The sequence below is a fragment of the Podarcis filfolensis genome (genome assembly GCF_964270895.1).
Source record: "Podarcis filfolensis genome assembly, chromosome: 6".
NCBI lineage: Eukaryota > Metazoa > Chordata > Lepidosauria > Squamata > Lacertidae > Podarcis > Podarcis filfolensis.
In genome coordinates this window covers 35,127,161-35,147,222 of record NC_139609.1, presented here as the reverse complement: position 1 = coordinate 35,147,222, position 20,062 = coordinate 35,127,161, and the positions used below count along the sequence as shown (strand labels likewise).

Sequence of the window (20,062 nt, the reverse complement as noted above, 5' to 3'; positions counted from 1 at the left end):
TGAGAAGAACTCATGGCTGCTTCATCCCTCTCATTCTGATATGCCAGATCTAAGCTGCTTTGTGATACTAGGATCATCCCAGCCTCGCAAAGCAGCTCAGGGCTGGCAGGACTGCATAAGCAGCACTCCCCAGAAAAATGTGCCTGGGGCCATTGCCCCAGCAGCTTCCTCCCATTCTATGCCCCGGTCTGGAGCACCATTCCTGCACAAATCAGTAAGCCACAGCCAATTACATCTTCACAACACACATATACGGAGTGAAATAGACAGCTATCCTTATATTAAAAACCCTCATTATGCCTGAAGCGGCCAGAGCTCTCTTTGAAGACCATGTACCGACAAATAAACCTTGTTTTGTATTTCAGGTTTTAGTAGGACACAGAGTGGAGAAAGGATGATGAACCTTCCAACTTATAAAACCACAGGAAGAAAAGAGAAAATGTTTGTTTAATCCTGCAGCCACTGACAATTCCTAACAAAAGCCAGATGGTGATGTTAGTCTTCTAGACATAGAAAAGAGCCGCAGCTGCACAGTGGGTAGAATATGGCAAGCCTTTGCATGGTTCTTCTTTTTGGCACATTAAACTGCCAGAAAATATACTGCTGTCCTGCTGAGGGAAGAAAAACACAAACATGCCTCACAAGCAGGCACACACCTCAGCTGAACGAGGTCCAGCCCGCAGTCTGTGGACTTTGAAAAGACTTGTTTGTGCTGCTGGGTGAAGAAGAGGAATGGACTGAGGGAGGGGTTTTTTATAAGTGCAGTACTCAACTGGGAATTGCTCAGTAGCAAGTACTGAGGACAGAGGGTGATAAGTAAGTGATACCTCTAGTTGTGGACTTAATCCATTTTGGGGTGCCATTCGCATCCCGAAAAGTCCACAACTAGAGCGCCTCTTCTGCACATATGCGCGGTGCGATCGAGCACTTCTGCGCATGCACAAAGCACGCAGATAGCTTTTGCGCATGCGTGAAGAGCACAGATCGCTTCTGCACATGCGTGAGTGGGGAACCCGGAAGTAAATACTTCCAGGTTTGCTGTGTTCATAAGCTGAAAGTCCTTAACAAGAGCGGAACGCAACTAGAGGTACCACTGTATAGGCAGACAATTCCCAGTTGATAGGAGTCATTTTTCCTCTAACCCCAACCTATAAACTTTGGATATGTAGTTCAGTGTCAAAAGCAAATCATTGGCACCTACCATAACCTATAATCCCAATCACACCAAAGATGAAAATCCAGAAGAGAACACCTGCTATGAATCTCAAAAGCACAAGGAAGAGCAAGCTGACAACCATTGCAATGAACAGGCCTCTGGAAAAGAAAGACATAGCAATTTAAATAAATCAGCAGCTAGGTATCTGTCTTCTCTTCAATGCTCCCCCCACTGCATTTACTTTACAAATAATAACGCTTTCTGAAATGAGTGCTTTCCCTATCCAGGTTTGATGCTCAGTGTTTTAAATACATGGAAGCATAGGCACCATCTCCCTGGGGGCTCTGGGTGCCCGAGCACCCCCCAAAATTTCCATATAGGGGCCAGGCACCCACAAAATGCAGGGGCGGGCATGCAGGCACCACACCCCATGGAACGAGCGTGGTGTTCAGGCGGGGGTGATGGTGGAAAAGAGAGCAGAGAGTTGATGGGGAAGAGAGAGCATGGATATCAGGTGGGAGGGGTCCAATCACTGCCACATTGCTGCAGCTCATGCCCCACCCCATGGTATGATGTCATGATGCCACAGCGTGTGTCATGATGTCATGATAATAATCCTCCTCCTCACCATCATCATAATATATTATTTATACCCCGCCCACCTGGGTATAAGTACATTAAAACATCAGTCGTTAAAAACTTCCCTAAAGAGGGCTGCCTTCAGGTGTCTTCTAAACATCAGATAGTTGTTTATCTCCTTGACATCTGATGGGAGGGCGTTCCACAGGGCAGGAGCCACTACCAAGAAGGCCCTCTGCCTGGTTCCCTGTAACTTCACTTCTTGCAGTGTGGGAACCGCCAGAAGGCTTTCAGCGCTGAACCTCAGTGTCCGGGTTGAATGATGGGGGTGGAGATGCTTCAGGTATACTGGGCATGGTGTGGGCGGGGCATGCTGGGCACCCACAGTGTGGGGCCCAAGTTGATGCCATTATGTGGCAGGATGGCAATAGGACTACGGCTAGAGTTTTCTGATGTGTAGATAGGATTGTCAAACTGTAGGTTTGAACCCAGGTTCTGGGCCACCAGATTTTGACAGGGAAATTGAATTCAGTCCTTTACAGTGTGGTCAAGGGAAGCCTTGTTTATGAGTGGTAGGTATACACCCCTCCCGAATATGATACCATGGGGCTCCACCCGCTTCCTCATTGTTTAGGTACCATTGTGGAAGGACCACAAGGGACTGATATTCCTGCACAAGTGACAGGAAAGAGCCATAATGAAACCCCAAGATGCACTGATGCGATGAATGGAAGTGCCAGAGGGGACTCCCCCACCCCTGCTTTTTGTGTGCCTTGCAGCACTCCAATTTCACATGCAAGAAGCAAGGCCTCCTCTGAATAAAAACTTACATTAAAATCCAATACCAAGAACTGGCATAGTCTTCAAAAATTTTCATCCCGACTGATCTTGCATCAAGAACATTATTGATGCCGCTTTAGAAAGAAAGGAGGGAGGGGAACATTTTAGTTTATGTAGCAGATATTCCTTATTTAAACAAAGCAACCCACTGTAATGAGAAAATGCAGGCTATATCAAAAAACATTTTGTAGGCTGGAAAAATGAAACATAAAGTGCCCTAGCCAGCAATATGCTACAGTTATGATGCCACAGTTTCTGCCCAAAACAAGCATTGGCTACAGGAGCAATTGAATTCTAAGGACACTTCTGGAACTTAGGCTGTCAATGTATATACACTTAGGCGAAAGTCCAAACCCCTGGCCAGCAACAGTAGCCCTTGAAGGAGAACCCTAGCCACTATGGCCTCTCTCACAGCCTCACCACTTGCACTGGCCAGCGTGGGAAATGCCTTGTTGCTGTGCCAGCTCCCATGTTGGTACAGAAAATATGACTGGATTGGGCCCAGACTTGTGCATCTGCCTTCCATCTGGATGCTCACATTGGGGAGCTCCTAGCCACCATGTCTTCCCCTGGTAGAAAAAGTTGGTGGAGCCACGTCCTCTCCAGTATGGCAGATTCAGGTCTTCCTCTGCCCTTTAAGTCTCACTAAACTCAGCAGAACTTTCTACTGAGTAGCTATGTAGGGAACCATGCTTGTTGATCTTGTCATATGTACAGTCAAATTAAATATATGTAGTAACTTTTAAACACCATTATTGCTAGTAGTTAAAGTACTTTCACAATACAGTCATACCTTGGTTGACGAACGCCTTGTGAGTTGAACATTTTGGCTCACGAACGCAGCAAACCCAGAAGTGAGTGTTCCGGTTTGCGAACGTTCTTTGGAACCCAAACATCTGGCGTGGCTTCTGTGGCTTCCAATTGGCTGCAGGAGCTTCCTGCAGCCAATCAGAAGCCGCACCTTGGTTTCCAAACATTTTGGAAGTCGAACGGACTTCTGGAACGGATTCTATTCGACTTCCGAGGTATGACTGTAATACCGAATTTAGAAGCAAGATTTATACAGAAATCCAACATGTTTTATGTGACTACAAGAAAAAGAAAAGAATATAGCACAATTAAGGAATACATTTTTAAGTTCCGTCATACTATGAACCTCCTTCCTTGGGGGTTTTTAAACAGAGGGTGGATGGCCACCTGTCATGGATGCTTTAGCTCAGATTCTTGTTTTGCAGGGGGTTCGACTAGATAACCCTTGGGGTACCTTCAAACCCTACAATATTTCCATGATTCTGTGAGCCTTAAAAACAAGGTACGTGAAGGATGGTTCTGCTGTAAATCTAAATGCATACTGCTAAGGCTGCTTTAACCATCTAATATGCACCTAGTGAAATTTCTGTCAATTGATCAAAGTTTCAATATCATCTGAGCTAAAAAGCAACATTAGTTGAATCTCTGTAGTGACATAAATTAATTTGGAAGGGTAATATTTTAAAGGCTGGTGTCTATATACAGGAACAAATGGTTTATTTAGTTTGAAGGAATCTGGATAAGGAGTTCATTCCCCACTGCCATGTTGACTGGTGCTGTGTTTCAGAATAAATACAGCAAGGCTGTTCGTGTGAATGCATGAAGATTTTGCTTTCACATCCAAGGTTGAAAATTTGGTATAACCCAGGGAAAGAGGGGAATGGCTGGGGGAAAGTTTAAGCACCTGATCTCTTCACCCTTCTTTGATACTAGTCTCTTTCTAAAGGTGCTTTCTTATATTATAAAAATGGCCACTGTGGGTATGTGAACAGTAGAGAAGCTGAAATGAGGTCCCAAGACAAAAGTCTAGGGCCCTGCAGCCCAGGAGACACCCAAATGATCACAGAGAGGGTGGAAGATGATAGGAGGCAGCAACAAACAGGCCTGATGTCAGCACTTTGGCCACTGAACTGAAGCTACAGTAGTTGTGTCACCATTCTGTCTTTCTTCTTATTTTTAAGAAAAACAATACTACTGTTTTCTACAACAAAATGGAGTTTATTCCCAAAGTACATGTGTTTTATTATCATGGCAGCAGCAGAAGAAGAAGGGGGGGAGACCCCAATTTTATTCCCGCAGTTGCAATGGTTCTATGATCAAAGTGAGTTTTATAGTGCAAAACCGCACATTGTTGGAGTTTTTCCTGTTTTAATTAGGCCTGGCAAACTATTTTGCCTGCTTGCTGCTTTTGCATTTCAGGAATGTAGGGACAGTTGTAAAGCACAGAATAGCAGTGAGGGGGCAGGGAAGGTGAGAAATGTTAACTGTGAGCTTCATGAATGTGATCTGATACAATCCCACCACCACCAGACCAGGGTCTAAAATTTTCTAGCTGCACCAATGTAAGTTGCAGACATTTGTGTATAATCTCCAGTTTGCTCCTAAGATAACTGAAATGAAGAGTATGAAGATTCACCTCCTGTTAAAGCCAGATATGGCCCCATGTAATCAGTGCTCCAAAAAAATAAATTTCATGGTATTGCAGCGAAGCATAGAAATTATCATTTGGCAAACAGGTCAGGCAAAGTTATACAAACATACAGACGGACACACACAATCCATACTTTGCAGCTTCCCTGAGATCGGTGACGTTCCTTGTTTTTCCTCTTCCATCTTTGAAAGTAGTCTGATTGGCCACAGTCAGAACTCCATTTTTAGTGGCAAAATCAGGAAAACATCTCTTAAGAACTGTTAAAACAAAAACAAGAAAAAAGAATATTTATAGTGAGTCCTGCTTTTATTTTTTTTTAAAAAACCTCACCATTCCTATTTGGCATTCAGTTCCATCCATTTAAATACCCTAAACTGATTTCTATTTGCACAGCATTCTCTTAGAAATGGAACAAATATCATGGCTGTCATCTCATCCATGTAGTAAGACACCTACAAGAAAAGGCATGTGTGAAGCAGCATGTTCTCTGCTCTGTATGTTACTCTAGGGTGCTATGGGCTGCCACCTTACATAGGTAAATGCTCTTGTCTTGTTCCAGAGTAGCTGGAGGACAGCACAGTGACATTTAAACTGGAAGTCGTGTGACGGGGGGGATGCTGTGCATTAACTGAAGCAAGGGGAGATTCCCAAGTGATCATGCTTTAAAGGGCACATTGTGATTTTAGCTTCAGCTTGTTATCTCCCTAGTTTTAATTTGTCTTATGCTTTGTACTATGACCCTGATCTTATAAAGAAAATGAGCTAAGGGCACTTCAAAAACAAGTGTAGGCGAATAATGCTGGTACTGGGGCATGCCAAGATCATTGCGTACACTATCAGAGCAGAAAGCCAGGTTTGGGACATCCATGAGGTGGGCTGACGCAGCTGCCTCAGGTGGCAGAACTCCAAGAGGTGGAGCTCCCTCAGACACCCACCCAACCCCCTATGAGATCTCCAGAGATTTCAACAAAAACTGTCACTGCTTCGCAGGCACCACTGTGTACCAAGGTAAAAGAGGCTTTGGCTGGGGGAGTGGGAGGCTCTGGTGGCAAAAGCACACCACAGATATTAAAATACTCACAAGGCCGGCTTGGAATGATCATGGAAGGACAATCTTCATCACGCATAACTTGGGCCACAGACTGGAAACCGAAAGAAAAACCCAAAGTTAGAAATAATCATGTGACAATTGAATCTATAGCGTTCCCCTTTTTTCTTTCTTTCTTTTTAATACTCTTTTTAAAACCCTTGCAAATTATTTGATTGAGGCCACAGCAGAGCATCTAAATGAAAAATAGGATGGAGCCGTGACTCTCTGGCATCCTGCTAACAATGAAAACAAAACAGTAGGCATCAGACAAAAACCATTGAACAGAGAAAGCTTCAAGCAGGTGGCCTTGTGCTCATCACAGGTAGGAATAAAATTACCTTTTAACACAATTAACATAATTAACTTAAGGCTGCAATCAGGACTCAGCAAGGGGTTTCCAGTATGAGAGGAATATTAAAGTAGGTTTGAATATTTGTTTTTAAAGCTATCAAGTTGTTTCAAACTTATAATGTGATTACAAGGTAAGAATTAATTTCCAAGACTAACACCTATTCCCTCATCCTATAAATGAGTAAACTGGTCACTGTGGAAGAACCAATCCAAGCCTGGTTTAAAGATATACCTTCAATAGTATGGTAAGTAAAAAGACAGCAGATCAAAATGGAACAAGCGTCACCTAGTTACAGACTTCCCCGTTGTGTGAGAAATTATGTATATCTATTTAAATTATAGTAATTGGCTATTGCAATTTCCTCTCCTCCCCTGTTGCCCCACAGAGCCAAGTTCTTTTGGCAGGGGAGCTGGAGACGAAATCAAAGGACAAGGAAGTTCCGCCATGTACATGGAAGTCCTTTCCGCCATGGAGCTGCAGCATTGGATATAGGCGGAGACCTCCAGGTATCCCACCTGAGGGAAGGCAAAACAAGCCTATGCTGTTGGAGCCGCTCCAGATCTAGGGGCTGCACGCGTCCACGCAAGGGCGCCCCCCGTTTTAAGCGGGGAGCGGTCATTAGTTCTAGATTTACATATAGATGTATAATTTAATTTAAGATTTAAATATAGATTAGTACATGCAATTTTTATGTGACTGTGCCCTCTTTTGTTTCCTTTCTTTGGTGATGGGCTTCCTCTCTTTTTTTGGTGATGACCAACTTAATTTTTAAATTTTTAGCTACAAGACTAAGGTTGAAGATTTTTTTTGAAACTCTCATCAAAATAGCATTTTAATTATAAAATGTATCAATAGAAGGAAACCTCTTGCCCGTTGCTGGTCATACTGGAGTCTTTGGGTATAATCTGCATTAGGAATAACGTAGTTGTAACCAACAATAGAGTTAAAAAACAACAAACCCTGTACAGCTATGGAGATATAAACCTGCTAAGGACTGCACCCACTTTGGACAGATAAAAGGTAATATTCACATCACAATATCTTATCTATACTCACCTTCCATGGCTTGCTAAAGCCAGGCTTGCAAAACTGTCTGTAGTATTCCCAATAACTTTTGTTATATCTGTAGGAAGATTGCATGTCTATGTAGGTTGCAAACCTGTCTGGGCACTTTGAGACACAAAGCTTTAAGAAAAGAAAAATGCACATTGATCTAAGCAACACGGGAAGATGAGAAAGTTAAATTATCAAAGCAGCTAGACCAAAAAAAAAAAAAGCCATCTCTGGGAGTAATTCGTTTCATCAGAATGCCTACTTAGCACAGCACTTAGAAACAGACATCACTTTTTTTTTATCCTTGCAGTATCTTGAAGATAAACACTTTTGAAACACAGAGGAGACAGTTTGACATTTTCATCAACAGCAGCATTTCCCCAAATCTTCCTGCCTGCTGGAAGTATTTGATTTTAAAATCTGTTTATTAATTCTTTTTCTTTTTAAATGAAGTACTTGGAAGAAGGCATTTTCTCGAGACTTCCAAGTGCCAATAACTACTTTTGAAGGCAATTCAGTAGATGCCCATGCGGTGCAGTTTGCACAGTACACAAACATTAATCAATGAAGTGTGCAACTGTTAAAATGGTTTTGCCCTAACAGGGTATTTGCAGAGCCAACCACTTTCACTTTCAATAGCTCAGTCAAAAGCAAATCAAGATTTCATTATTGTACACGGGTTAAGGCTAGCCTGTGCTTTATTCCGGCCATAACTCTTTCTAAAGTCATATAATACATGGCAATCAAGTTCACACAGAGCGCTTCAGTTTATTTTCTGATCCCAGTAACTGCTACACCAGCAGTTAATTACCTAAGATAGGAGGATACAAAACACAGCTTTTCAATGAAACTTCAGAGATGTGCTGCATTTTAATTTTGCACACATGTTCTCCTTTGAACATGGCCTCCTTTGAACAGGCTGAATCCCTTGCAATATAAATCCAAGATATTAGCACGTTTAATTTGCATGCTGTAATTACACACACACACAAACACATAGACACACACAGAGTGGTTCCCAATTACTGCAGACCATGTTTTTCAAAAGCCAAGCCATGGACCCCTTACTTTTGAAAATTCTGATATTTCTATGGTAGTTTTTGTTATGTCAATGGTGCCATGGATTCCCTGGGTGGGTTAGGCAGACCTCCTGGAGTCAGTGGAGCACCAGTTGGGAACCACTGATGTATACTATAAGTAAATGTTTAAATGCTGGATATTTCCTATTTCCCTTTCAAAATAAATCACATATAAAGCTCATTTGTAAAACCTATAGCAACACAATCCTGTTCATGTTTGTTGAGAAATAAGTCCCATTCAGATCCCAGGTAAGTGGATATACAGTTTCAGGCAATGCCCTGGACTGGAAAAGAAGCTTCGCCTGCGCCTTTTGGCACTGTCAAAGCCTGTTAAGTCTCCTTAATTCTCAAAACACTGATTAAACCCCAGCACCCAGGAATCTAGAGTGTGTCAGGACACCCAGAAACCTGGGGAAGTCATAGCAGTATGTTTACAGATGTTCACATACACAATATTTTCAGGATCCGTATTTACCATCCTTCTCCCACCGCCACTGTACAGAAAGCCAACAGTACTTCTAAAAACTAGAAGTAGTTCTGGTAAGTGACACTCCTTGTGATCTGAATCTGACTGTCATTTACATACCTGTGTTGTAGGGCACTGTAGGTTTATTAGCACTAGAGGGCTGGCACATTTCAGAATGTTAAAGTAAAACAAAATTGTCTTGTTCCTGCAAATGAATAGGTATGAAATAATAACTCCATGTGTATTTACAGTAATAATTCATAGTATGTATGAATCCGTAATAGAATCACTTAAGAGACCACAACAAGAATTAAAGAAAACAGAGCAAAAGCATTCTGAAGGTAATTGACAGAAGCACATCTGAACTCTAATTATGGGAAAGACAGTACTTCCCTGTGGAGTAGATCACAATGACACTTAGTCACATATATTAACCTGATTCCAAATCTCATAGGTTAAGACTTTGTCACCTAGCCATATGGTACTTCTAGTGTATTCTGAATCTGTCTTGTACATATAGTAGGTGTTCAAATACATGCTACATTGCACAAACAAGCTGGTGGTTTTTATGTTAATCACAAGGTGGCACTAAAAAATCAATCAAGAATTTCTTTGCATAAGGGAACCTGGTGGATTAGATAAAGTCCCAAGAATCTTTTATCGAAAAGTACTAGAATGGACGGTATGTAAGACACACACTAGAACTGACATATTAGTGGCTCTGAAAGGGAGAAGGGGAGAATTAACTCATTCATTTCTGTCAGTCTTGCCCAGGAACATGCAGAACATAAAACTGGCTCCCATTAGCTGCAGCACTGTTCTCCCGAAAGGTTGGCGATAATAGGCCTTTTTCACATTCATCCATGCTAACCAGCAAATGTGTGAAGAAGATTGATAGCATGTGAACACTTTGCTGACTATCTGCTTTTTCCAACCTCTGTCAATAACTCTGAACCAATTCAGCAATTCAGTCGGAAAACACAAAGAGGCCACAGAAGACATATATGGCGATTAGGTAATAAGGAAGCTTGCATATTCAAAGTTCAGACAAGGATTCTACATTACTAAAACTTGGGAAACTCACATTCATACAATTAGCTGGTAGATTATTTAGGGGCTGAAACGTTCGCTAGCTGCTGACAGTAATACAAGGAAAACACAAAATATCCAGTAAAAAAAATCAGCAATGTATGACTGTCTCCTTCAAAGGCAAGCTTTATTTCATGTTGGAGCTATGGTCTTCTGAATGCAAAAAAAATTTAGGGATTACGTAGAGATCAGCAAATAGATGGATTAAGGTGCTGATGGGTCCCCAGGAATGGTGTTAGATCAGACAAAATGGAATTAATTCTGCATTGTTGTAATTCAATTCCCCCTACCCCTAGTCTATGAATGCCTAAGTATCAAATCTTTTAAAATATTTGCTTGGTGTAGTATTTGTTTAAAACATTGTAACATTTATTTGCATTTTATTGCTTTGTGCCAAGGGATTCTAAAGGGCATTATTGCAAAGATTAGCATCCATCCCCAAATTTAATTTCCCTCAAGGCATGAATTAGGGCCAGCCTCTGGATCTCTAATGTATATCAGCTTTGGGTCAGTTTGTCAGGCTTATCCAAAACTATTAATTTTTTGTTTGTTTCCCAGCTAGTTGTTCAAAACTGCATGTGGTTTGTTATCACCATTGTTTTAAATGCTGGTTTACTGAAATGAATTAACACATGCAAATTGTCCCCAAAATCATGCTTGCTTTAAAAAAAATAAGCTAAGAGCATTTCACACTAAGCACACTTAGAACATTTCACATAATAATAATAATAATAATAATAATAATAATAATAATAATAATAGACCAACAACTCCTTCTATGTGTCAGTATGCATCTATGAGGTTATAAGTAGGAACATGCGACTGCAAGGGAAGAAAACTTGGTGCCTTCCAAATGTTGCTGACTATACCTCTCATCAGTTAAAGCCAATGGCCAGGGATTGTGGGAATTGTAGCACTGCAGAATCTTGAGGGCATTCTACTGGCTGCCTCTGTGTTACAATAGTAGTCACACTACTACTGTTATCCTGCCTTTAAACAGTAAAATCCTTCTAAATTATATATATGTGTGTATCTATATATATATTGAGAGAGAGAGAGAGAGAGAGAAGGATTTTACTGTTTAAAGGTAGTATAACAATATTTTAAACAATTATAATTCACCCCAGCTGGGAAGTGGTACAGCTGGGAATTGGAAAGGAAAGGAAAGGAAAGGAAAGGAAAGGAAAGGAAAGGAAAGGAAAGGAAAAGAATGGCTCAACATGGTAGATCACCTAATCTAAAAGTATCCTATCTATTGTTCAGGAAGACTTCCTAGGTATTCGAAGACTGTACAGGATGCTTTGTCTATAAAATATATTATGCTTTACAGCAGATGATTGGATGGATAACCCACCAGATCCAGATTCTATGGAGTTGCTTTTAGATGCTCAAAACACTGTGATAACGTAGGGACATTAAAGTGGGTGATCTGCAGGGAGAAGTTGTGAGTGGCTCTTGGCCCAAAGTTCAGACCTGGACTTCTAGGAATTTCCAGTATGAAAATAAAGTGCATTCTTTTAAGCTGGTAGCAGCCAGTGGTAGAATTCTCCTTTGCTATTTTTCTGCTGCTGGCATGTTTTACCCACTGAGCAAGGGGTATCTAGTTTATAGAAATGAGATGCAGCCTGTGGTACTTAGGATTTATTTTTCTTCTTGGAATGACAGGAACAATTTCTCAGAGGACATTTCAATTAAATGTTCCAACTTATGCTGGCTAATCAGCTCCAATGCATTTTATAAAGTGTGGCATTCTAATCACTGGGATGCATGACGTAATTGTATTTTACTGAATTATGAACAGCCTTCGGACTGCACATGTACAATGGTTTTGCTTTGATCGCCCAGCTTTTTTTAATATAAATCTTAATTGGAGTCAACATAGAGAAACCACTGAAGGAAGGTAGGGTCCTCCCTCATCCTTCCATTAAGACTTCCAGGAGACAGAAGTCTAGTGCTCCCTTTCATGCATCATGAAAAGTGAAGGCAAAGGAATATCTTGGTACTTACTCATTAGGCGTGTCCTTTTGACCACAGAACTGCCCATAGCTGTCAGTTGGGTAAGCTACTTTTCTGGGGTCACCGTGTACCCAAGCTGCGAAAAAGAAAGCATCAGTGATATTTTATAGCTCCATTTCCTCCTTGCCTTGTAGCAGGTCGGCTTGGAATTAAAGTTTGCTGGTCATTAAAATGCACTGCCAGTCATGTACCATTTTAACCTCTCTCAATAGCTACTGAATACTATTGATTTTCCTTAAACAGTAGATTTTTCCCCCTTTAATGAAAAAAGTATGGATGAATAGATAGAAAGTAAAACATTTCTCTCTCCCCCTCCCCCTTTCCATCAGGTCATATCTGGCTGGCAGCCAGAAAATGAGGTAATGCACTTAGAAAATAACGGTTATTAAAATGAGGACAGGGAACCATTACAAAGACTTTGTTGGCATAAAGCCATACAATGGCAGCAAACAAAGCTAAAACAAACCTAAGCGTGCCTGCACTCACACATCTTAGATTCTCTCAGTACGCTGAATTGCATGAGCCGCTTACAATGCACTCTCAACCCCGATTTATGCAAATCACTTTGAACTTGCTGTTCTATAATTGCCACATGCTTGCATTCCTCTTTATTTTCTGTAGTTTTAAATTTAGAAACACTCAAAACTAAATCTTCTCCAGTGTCACTGGCACACTCTGGCACTAGAGTGATAGAGCCCTGTGTAAAGCTGTCCATGGCAGTCTGTACATTGGCACTTGTGGTCTAGAGGTGTTTATTATTACTTTTATATCCCACCTTTCCTTCAAGGAGCTCAAGGTAGGGTACAGACTTCTCCTCCTCCCCATTTCATCCTCACAACAACCCTGTGAGGTACGTTAGGTTGAGAGGCAGCGACCGGCCCAAGGTCACTCAGTGAGCTTCATAGCTGAATGGGGACTTGAACCCTGGTCTCCCAGGTTCACTCTCACTAAGACACCACATCTTAAGCTAATAAACTTTTGATTAATCTTAATAGCCAAAAGCTGCTTTCCACAAGGGGATTCATTCATGGCTTCTTTTCCATTTTGTTGAACTGCCAGAATTAAAGTCTATTTCATTCATCTTACTTCCACCAATCTATGGAAAAAATAAAGCTGCTTATATGCTACCACAATGCATTTGTAGATTTAAAGAGAAGGCAGCGGCTCGACATCTTTCATTAGCAGTGCAATCCTATACATGTTTACTCATATGTATATGTGCTGCCGAAGCGAGGACCATGTATACTCATATGTAAGTCACAGTGAGTCTAATGGGCTTTGTTCCCAGCTAAGTGGGTATAGGACTGCAACCTAAATTCATTTAGGCAGTTGGTTCATTTGAAAGCACGCCACCACCCCAGTATATTACAGATCACTGTACTATATTGTAAGAAAACAGTCATGTTTACATGTAATTCTAAACCATAATTCAGTGCTGTGTGCATGAGCCTTGGGATCATACACATGCCGAAGTGTGGCTGGAAGGTGGGATTCACAAGCTTTAAGTTTCCCCTTCAAAGAATCCTGGCTTAAAACAAAGACTGTTATGAACAGGGGTGGTGCATCCTGTTTTGCTGCCTGAGGAGAAATGAGAAGGTGCCGCCAATGACTCACCACAGGCTCACTTACAGGGTTGCCCTGCAAGATCTCATGAGTCCCCCATGAAATGTCTCTGGAACTCGGAAACTACCACCAAAGCTTCTTCTTCTCACTTCTCTGGTGGGGCAGGGGGAGCTTGCAGTAGCTCTGGATAAGTGAGGAGAAGCAGAAGGCTTCCAACCAGATCTAGTGAGATCTTACCAGAACCTGCTTCTCCTCACTTCTCCAGAAACAGCAGGGGGTGCAGGTGGGGCACCCATGGTGGCACAGGAGAAGTGAGGAAAAGCAGTGGTGACTTCTAGTGAGTTCTCATGAGACCCATACAAGAACATGAGGGTTTCTTGTGAGAGCTCACTAGAAGCCACTGCAGCTTCTTTTGCCAGCAGTGGGTAGGGGCATCTGTGGCATAGCCATCCCCTTGGATTCCATCACCTGAGGCAGCTGCCGCAGTTTGCCTCATGGCTGGCCGTGCTGGCTTAAACCTCAGTCCCTGATTCATATGTAACAAGAAGCAGGAGAAGAAGGGAGTGTGCAAGTCTGATGTTTTGGTCAGGTTCATATTGCTAAACCATGGTGTCTGATATCCAGCAGAATTATATATTTGAGCTTCTGGAATAGTATCTGTAGGCTTGTGCAAAATTAAGTTTGAGTTCCAAAAGGTCTGATGTGATTGTTTAAAGGCAGGAAACTCCACAGTGGTTAAACTCTATCAAGTATAGAAGTATATAAGAAGGTAAAGGGACCCCGACCGTTAGGTCCAGTCGTGGACGACTCCGGCGTCGTGGTGCTCATCTCGCTTTACTGGCCGAGGGAGCTGGTGTACAGCTTCTGGCTCATGTGGCCAACATGACTAAGCTGCTTCTGGCGAACCAGAGCAGCATACAGAAATGTCGTTTACCTTCCCACCGGAGTGGTACCTATTTATCTACTTGCACTTCATGCTTTCGAACTGCTATGTTGGCAGGAGCAGGGACCGAGCAACGGCAACTCACCCCATCCCGGGGATTTGAACTGCCAACCTTCTGATTGGCAATCCCAGGGCTCTGTGGTTTAACTCACAGTGCCACCCGCATCCCTAGAAGTATATAGGAGTGCAGTAATTCTTGGAATTTTGTACATCCAATTGAGATTTCAATTCAGGAATGAGGTCTCCAGGCACAAGAAAAACTTTCAGCTGTTGTAAGGTGCATAACAAAATTGCACATGTTAAAACATTGTGTCGTACTGCTTCTAAATTAATAGACTTTTTAGTATAACATTTGGATATTTAGGATACTTCTTTGTATTACTGGCTCCCCCAAAGAGTAGCACAAAGCCACTAGCACATTTGCTTAGCAAGGGTAATACTACACCTCTGAGGTTTAAAATCCTAAGCAATGCAATATACCTTCAAAAGTACAAAACCAAGTCAAGGTCCATACTAAAAATCATGACCTAAAACATGACCTAAAAATACTATGGGGTGGGGTTTTTTTTGGGGGGGGGGATGTTTGCTGTCTATCATCTACTACTCCATGGATATATATAAACTGGAGAATAGAAGAAAGCACATTCTTGAAACGGGACATGATGTTTGTTTGTGCACAAAGGAGGTTTTCATTGTCCTTGAATATTTCCCCACATCTATTGCAGAAAAATGCCATGTCCAAGCAGATCAATTTTTGCAGTTGATATGAACTCCTTTGATCTCTTCTTTATACACTCTACAGTGCAGCTTCTGTAGCAACCTTCCCTCTTTTTGAGGTTAGTTTGTTTTCAAGAATGTTGACACTACAGAAGATACCCCCCCCTCCCTTAGGACCATTATTCTTCCCACCAGTACAGATACCAGCAGGGATAAATCTTGTCATGTGAGATTTAAAGCAGTCCAGTAATGTTGGTTGCAAAACTTAACAGCTGCATTTTTGCAGATAATTTAGCATTAGCCACTGCTGCCAACATTATCCAGTTTGTTTCCGGAATTAGTTTTCATATTCCAAGAACTTCAAATAATAGAGAAATAGTACTCTGACAAATGCTCACATACAACAATGTCCACTTACAAACCAGAAGTCTCTCCCATGCAGAACAGGAATATGCCATGTTAAATCTGATGAAGAACAGAGTGGTCAGTGGATAATCAGATTTTGACCTTAAGATCCAAATTCACATCCATGCTCAGCCACCAGATTACAGCCTATTCATAGAAAACATTTGTTCTATGCGAGTAGTTCTAAATTTTGTCAGACACACACTTAATCTGGACAAACATAGCATAACCTGGGAATTATAGATACAGTCAACAGCCATTCTCATAATAACAGCTGTGTTTTTCCAGTTACTATTGTCATACTTATTGCCAGTTTAACCAGGTTACATTTGCTGTTGTGAATACACGTTGTGTGAAATGCCCTTCAGCCTCATTCAGTCGTCGCAACTGCCTCATTGGGACAAGAACTACAGGGAAGAGTCACTGTGATCACTAAGCCTGTGCTGTTTTGGTTTCTTGAATAAAGAGTTAACTTCACTGACACTAATGTTTTTATTGCTGACCTACTCCAGACCCTGGCTCCTGACACAAGTCTCCCCTAGGGTTGAAGAACGTACCTAGGTGGGCAAAGGTTAAAAGAGGCTAACTTCACCCTGCTTCGCCATCCAGGTCTTGGTTATACAGTGAGAAACAAGAGTGCCCATGAGAAGGTAGTGCCACCTAAACTATAATTTGAACCCCACAAGTCATTTCTGCAAAATGGAAACAATAATGATCTAACTACCCAAACACATTTTAAAAACTGCGTTGTTTCCACAACACAAGCAGTGCACAGCAAGTGATGTGATTGTTTTATCAGCCCAACAGATGGTAAAAAAGCTAGAAGCAAGTTCTTGAATTACACAGAACTCTTCATTAGGCAAAATAAAACATCACCATTACCCCACGTAAATAGTACTCCAGACCACCTAAATTTTGATTAAGTAAAGATTGCGGCTGCCTTCTGGGACACTCAGTTCAATGAAATTTAACTGTGTACTTTTGCAATGAAGTTTGAACAGAACTCTGGACTTTGAGGCCAGTTCTGCCCCAAATGGCAATTTATATCATCAGTTTCCCTTTACTTTTGAGCAAACATACAAATGGCAGCAAGGAGTGGGGAGTCCCCTGCCCCTACCAGCCTGTTCGAAAGGGGGGGAGCTGCTTCAAGGAGTGCTTCTGCAAAGGGCAAGTCCTTTGCAAAAGCCCTCTTTGAAGCAGCTCCACTTCTCATTTGTGAGCATGCAGGCAAGCAGCAGAGGTCAGGGAGTTTGGACTGGCCACTCATTTAAAAGAGAAGTGCAAAGGGCTTTAATCTTCAGTCACTGGCTGAGCCTTCCTGACAGTCCACTAAAGATTTCCCCCTCAGACAGCCTTGCCCCATCATTACCATCACACTAAATTGACAATGCTTCTCTCAGCTCACACAGCTGTTTAGTAGGGAGCTTGATTGACATGTGAAGGAAAGGTCTACTGACTCATTCCCATGCACCTTCCTCTCCACTGCAAATGCTAAGGAGCTATTCCCAGTGCCATTCAGGTAGGCAGCAAGGAGAAGGGAGGCATGCAATGACCTCATTTGCACCTCACCATACACCTCCTCTCTGTCGGCATGTGTGAGTGTGTTTTCTCCCTGAGTATTTGTGTTTGGGTAGATGGGATGTGTATGGCCTACAAACTCACTGCCTACCAGTGAATGCAAGCCAAAAAGGTTTCCTATTTTTGCTATGTAGTCGTACCTTGATTCTCGAACACAATGCATTCCTGGAGTCTGTTCGACTCTTGGAACCGTTCAAAAACCAAGGCACTGCTTCTGATTGGCTGCAGGAGAGTCCTGCAGCCAATCAGAAGCCACGCCGCACATTCAGCTTCTGAAAATCATTCAAAAACCAGAACACTCACTTCCTGATTTCAATCGTTTGGGAGCTGATTTGTTTGGGAGCCAAGGCATTTGAGATCGAAGGTGCGAATGTATAGCCCTCTGATCTGGGCAAAAACTGAAACACCAGCAATGTTGCAGAGGAATAGGTCCTCAGGTAACACGCTCCCCGACTTTAGCCGAGGAACCCCCAGCCTACCATTCAGGCTACAGAACACCCAGAAGTGTTCATGCTACATTGCAATTTTGTATCTGCTCTATGGATCCAACCATAATGGCAACAAACAAGTGTTGCACTGGACTATTTTAAGGAACGTGGTTTTCTTTGCCGAATTCTTTACCTCCTGAATTTACAAGTACACCCCCCTCATTTACACAGCAGCTTTGTTTTGCAAATAGATTCATCTCAGTTTGTTGTGAAATTGGATTCCTTTAAATGGGAATCCTTTCTGCTATGTGGGTACAGAGGCTTCACATCTCAAATGAACATAAGGAGAAAGCAAAGTGTGGTACTATTTAAGATTTAGCACTTGATAAATACCTCATTCTCTTTCCCACTCTAGAAAGAATAGGAACTAACTGAACAACATCCACAGAAAGAAGAAATCAGCCTTAGACAGCTGTGTAGTTTATTTGTTGCAGGTATTTGTTGCGGTGAACTGCGGCTGACCCAATACCAAGTATTAAATGAAATAGAATCCAAGCGTACAGAACTTCAGCACCCATAAAACATTCTGCATGGCTGAATACTTGATTGTTGGCAATGACCAAGGGCCTGCTTACAGACAGGGGGAGGAAGACAGTCATACTAATCAGCTGAACATTTGTTTTTAAAAACTCTTTTAGTTTTTGCATATAAAGAGATGAACCAATGATATATGAAACTATGTATTTAACAAGACCAGCACTTTTTTGGGGTGGGGGGAATTGAAGACTCTGATGCTCTATAATAGGGAGAAAGCAAGGAGCATAAATCACTTTTTCCTCCTGTGCTTCTTCTAAAGTGGACACCACCACTATGTTGAGATGCCTAAACTGTGCTCACCTTGGAAGCCTGCATATATTTCACCATGAGGAAAAATAAAAGCACAGTTTCAGACATTGCAAAATGGCAACAACAATAGGATGCATTACAGTGGTACCTTAGTTTAAGAACAGCTTAGTTTGTGAACAACTTGGATTAAGAACACTGCAAACCCAGAAGTAGGTGTTTTGGTTTGTGAACTTTGCCTTAGAAGCAGAACATGTTTCGTTTCCTGTTGAGTATTTTGCATTTGTAAATTGAGTCCCCCGCTGCTATGGGAAAGCACGCCTTGGTTTACGAACACTGTGGTTTAAGAAGGGACTTCTGGAACGGATTAAGTTCGTAAACCAAGGTACCACTGTAATTAGTTGCATCTCCTGTTATCTTTCTACATTATATAATGACTTGCAATGCCAAATAGATATTGTTCTCATATAGCATTAGCTCAGCACAGACATATGTTAAACAGTAATGTATTTGGGATATGTGTGTTATGTTTTAAACTTCATTTACAAATTTACAAACTGGTATCATATTTTTTATATCAACATAACTAGCTTTATTGCTGGATTTGATGTATTACCTTTTCCAATGCAAGTAAGTCTGAAATTTTTAATAATAAAATGTATTCCCATTTTTAAGCAGAAATTATTTTTTTGCAGCCATTCATAACATGAACCACAATTCTTTATGAAACAGGTAATAAAACAATCTTGTTCAAAAGGACTAATAATAATAATAATAATAATAATAATAATAATTTTGTATTTCTACCCTGCCCATCTGGCTGGGTTTCCCCAAACCAATACTGGGTCTATAGAGACCACAGTCCTAATAACTCAGTATACTTTAGGCAACTCTTTCTTATATGGTTTCAGTGTTGTTAGTCTAATTGCCTGCCAAAATCTTTGTTCCAAGTCTTCATATCGCTTGACAGCTCCTTAGTGCAAACTTCCTGGAACCACTCATAAATCTTTGAGAATCTTAATATGTCAGCATTCCATGTAACAATGGTATAACACAAGAATGACATGTGTGTGTGTGCAAAAGCCTGTCAGGTCCCCATATTTCAAACCATCAAGTTATGCTGCCATCATTCACTAATGTACTTCAAGCTCACAAATCACAAAGCTAGAAATCACAAACATCTATCAATTTAATGCATTTGTCAAATATCCTCTCATTTTGTATTCCTTTATTGGTCTGGGATTGAGTAAGTGGCTGCAAAACACTGAACTGTAAGATTCCCCATCAAGGACAAAATATGGAGAGTAACTACTTGCTTGGGAAATTTAACATAGGCTGCAAATCAGTTGATTAAGAACCAACAGCATTCTTGTGAAGTGTTTCCCTTTAAAAGATAAAACATTT

At 41.4% G+C, this 20,062-nt stretch overlaps 2 protein-coding genes across 7 annotated transcripts in view; one reads left to right on the top strand and one right to left on the bottom strand.

Moving 5' to 3' along the window:
* Positions 1 to 20,062, top strand: part of LHX8 (LIM homeobox 8) — a 185,899-nt gene that overhangs the window by 61,868 nt on the left and 103,969 nt on the right. The window lies entirely within an intron of this gene.
* The window catches only part of SLC44A5 (solute carrier family 44 member 5), a 147,871-nt gene that overhangs the window by 24,221 nt on the left and 103,588 nt on the right, over positions 1 to 20,062 (bottom strand). For all 6 annotated transcript variants that reach the window (XR_014549710.1, XM_083620946.1, XM_083620944.1 and 3 more), the window contains 7 exons: positions 12,173 to 12,257; positions 9,197 to 9,281; positions 7,535 to 7,663; positions 6,118 to 6,178; positions 5,170 to 5,293; positions 2,566 to 2,649; positions 1,202 to 1,314 (listed from right to left, as the gene is read on the bottom strand). Coding sequence is in view for 5 of the 6 variants with exons in the window: in XM_083620946.1 (XP_083477072.1) it covers positions 1,202 to 1,314; positions 2,566 to 2,649; positions 5,170 to 5,293; positions 6,118 to 6,178; positions 7,535 to 7,663; positions 9,197 to 9,281; positions 12,173 to 12,257 (681 nt within the window). In the remaining variant the exon portion in view is untranslated. The remainder of the gene's footprint in view (positions 1 to 1,201; positions 1,315 to 2,565; positions 2,650 to 5,169; positions 5,294 to 6,117; positions 6,179 to 7,534; positions 7,664 to 9,196; positions 9,282 to 12,172; positions 12,258 to 20,062) is intronic.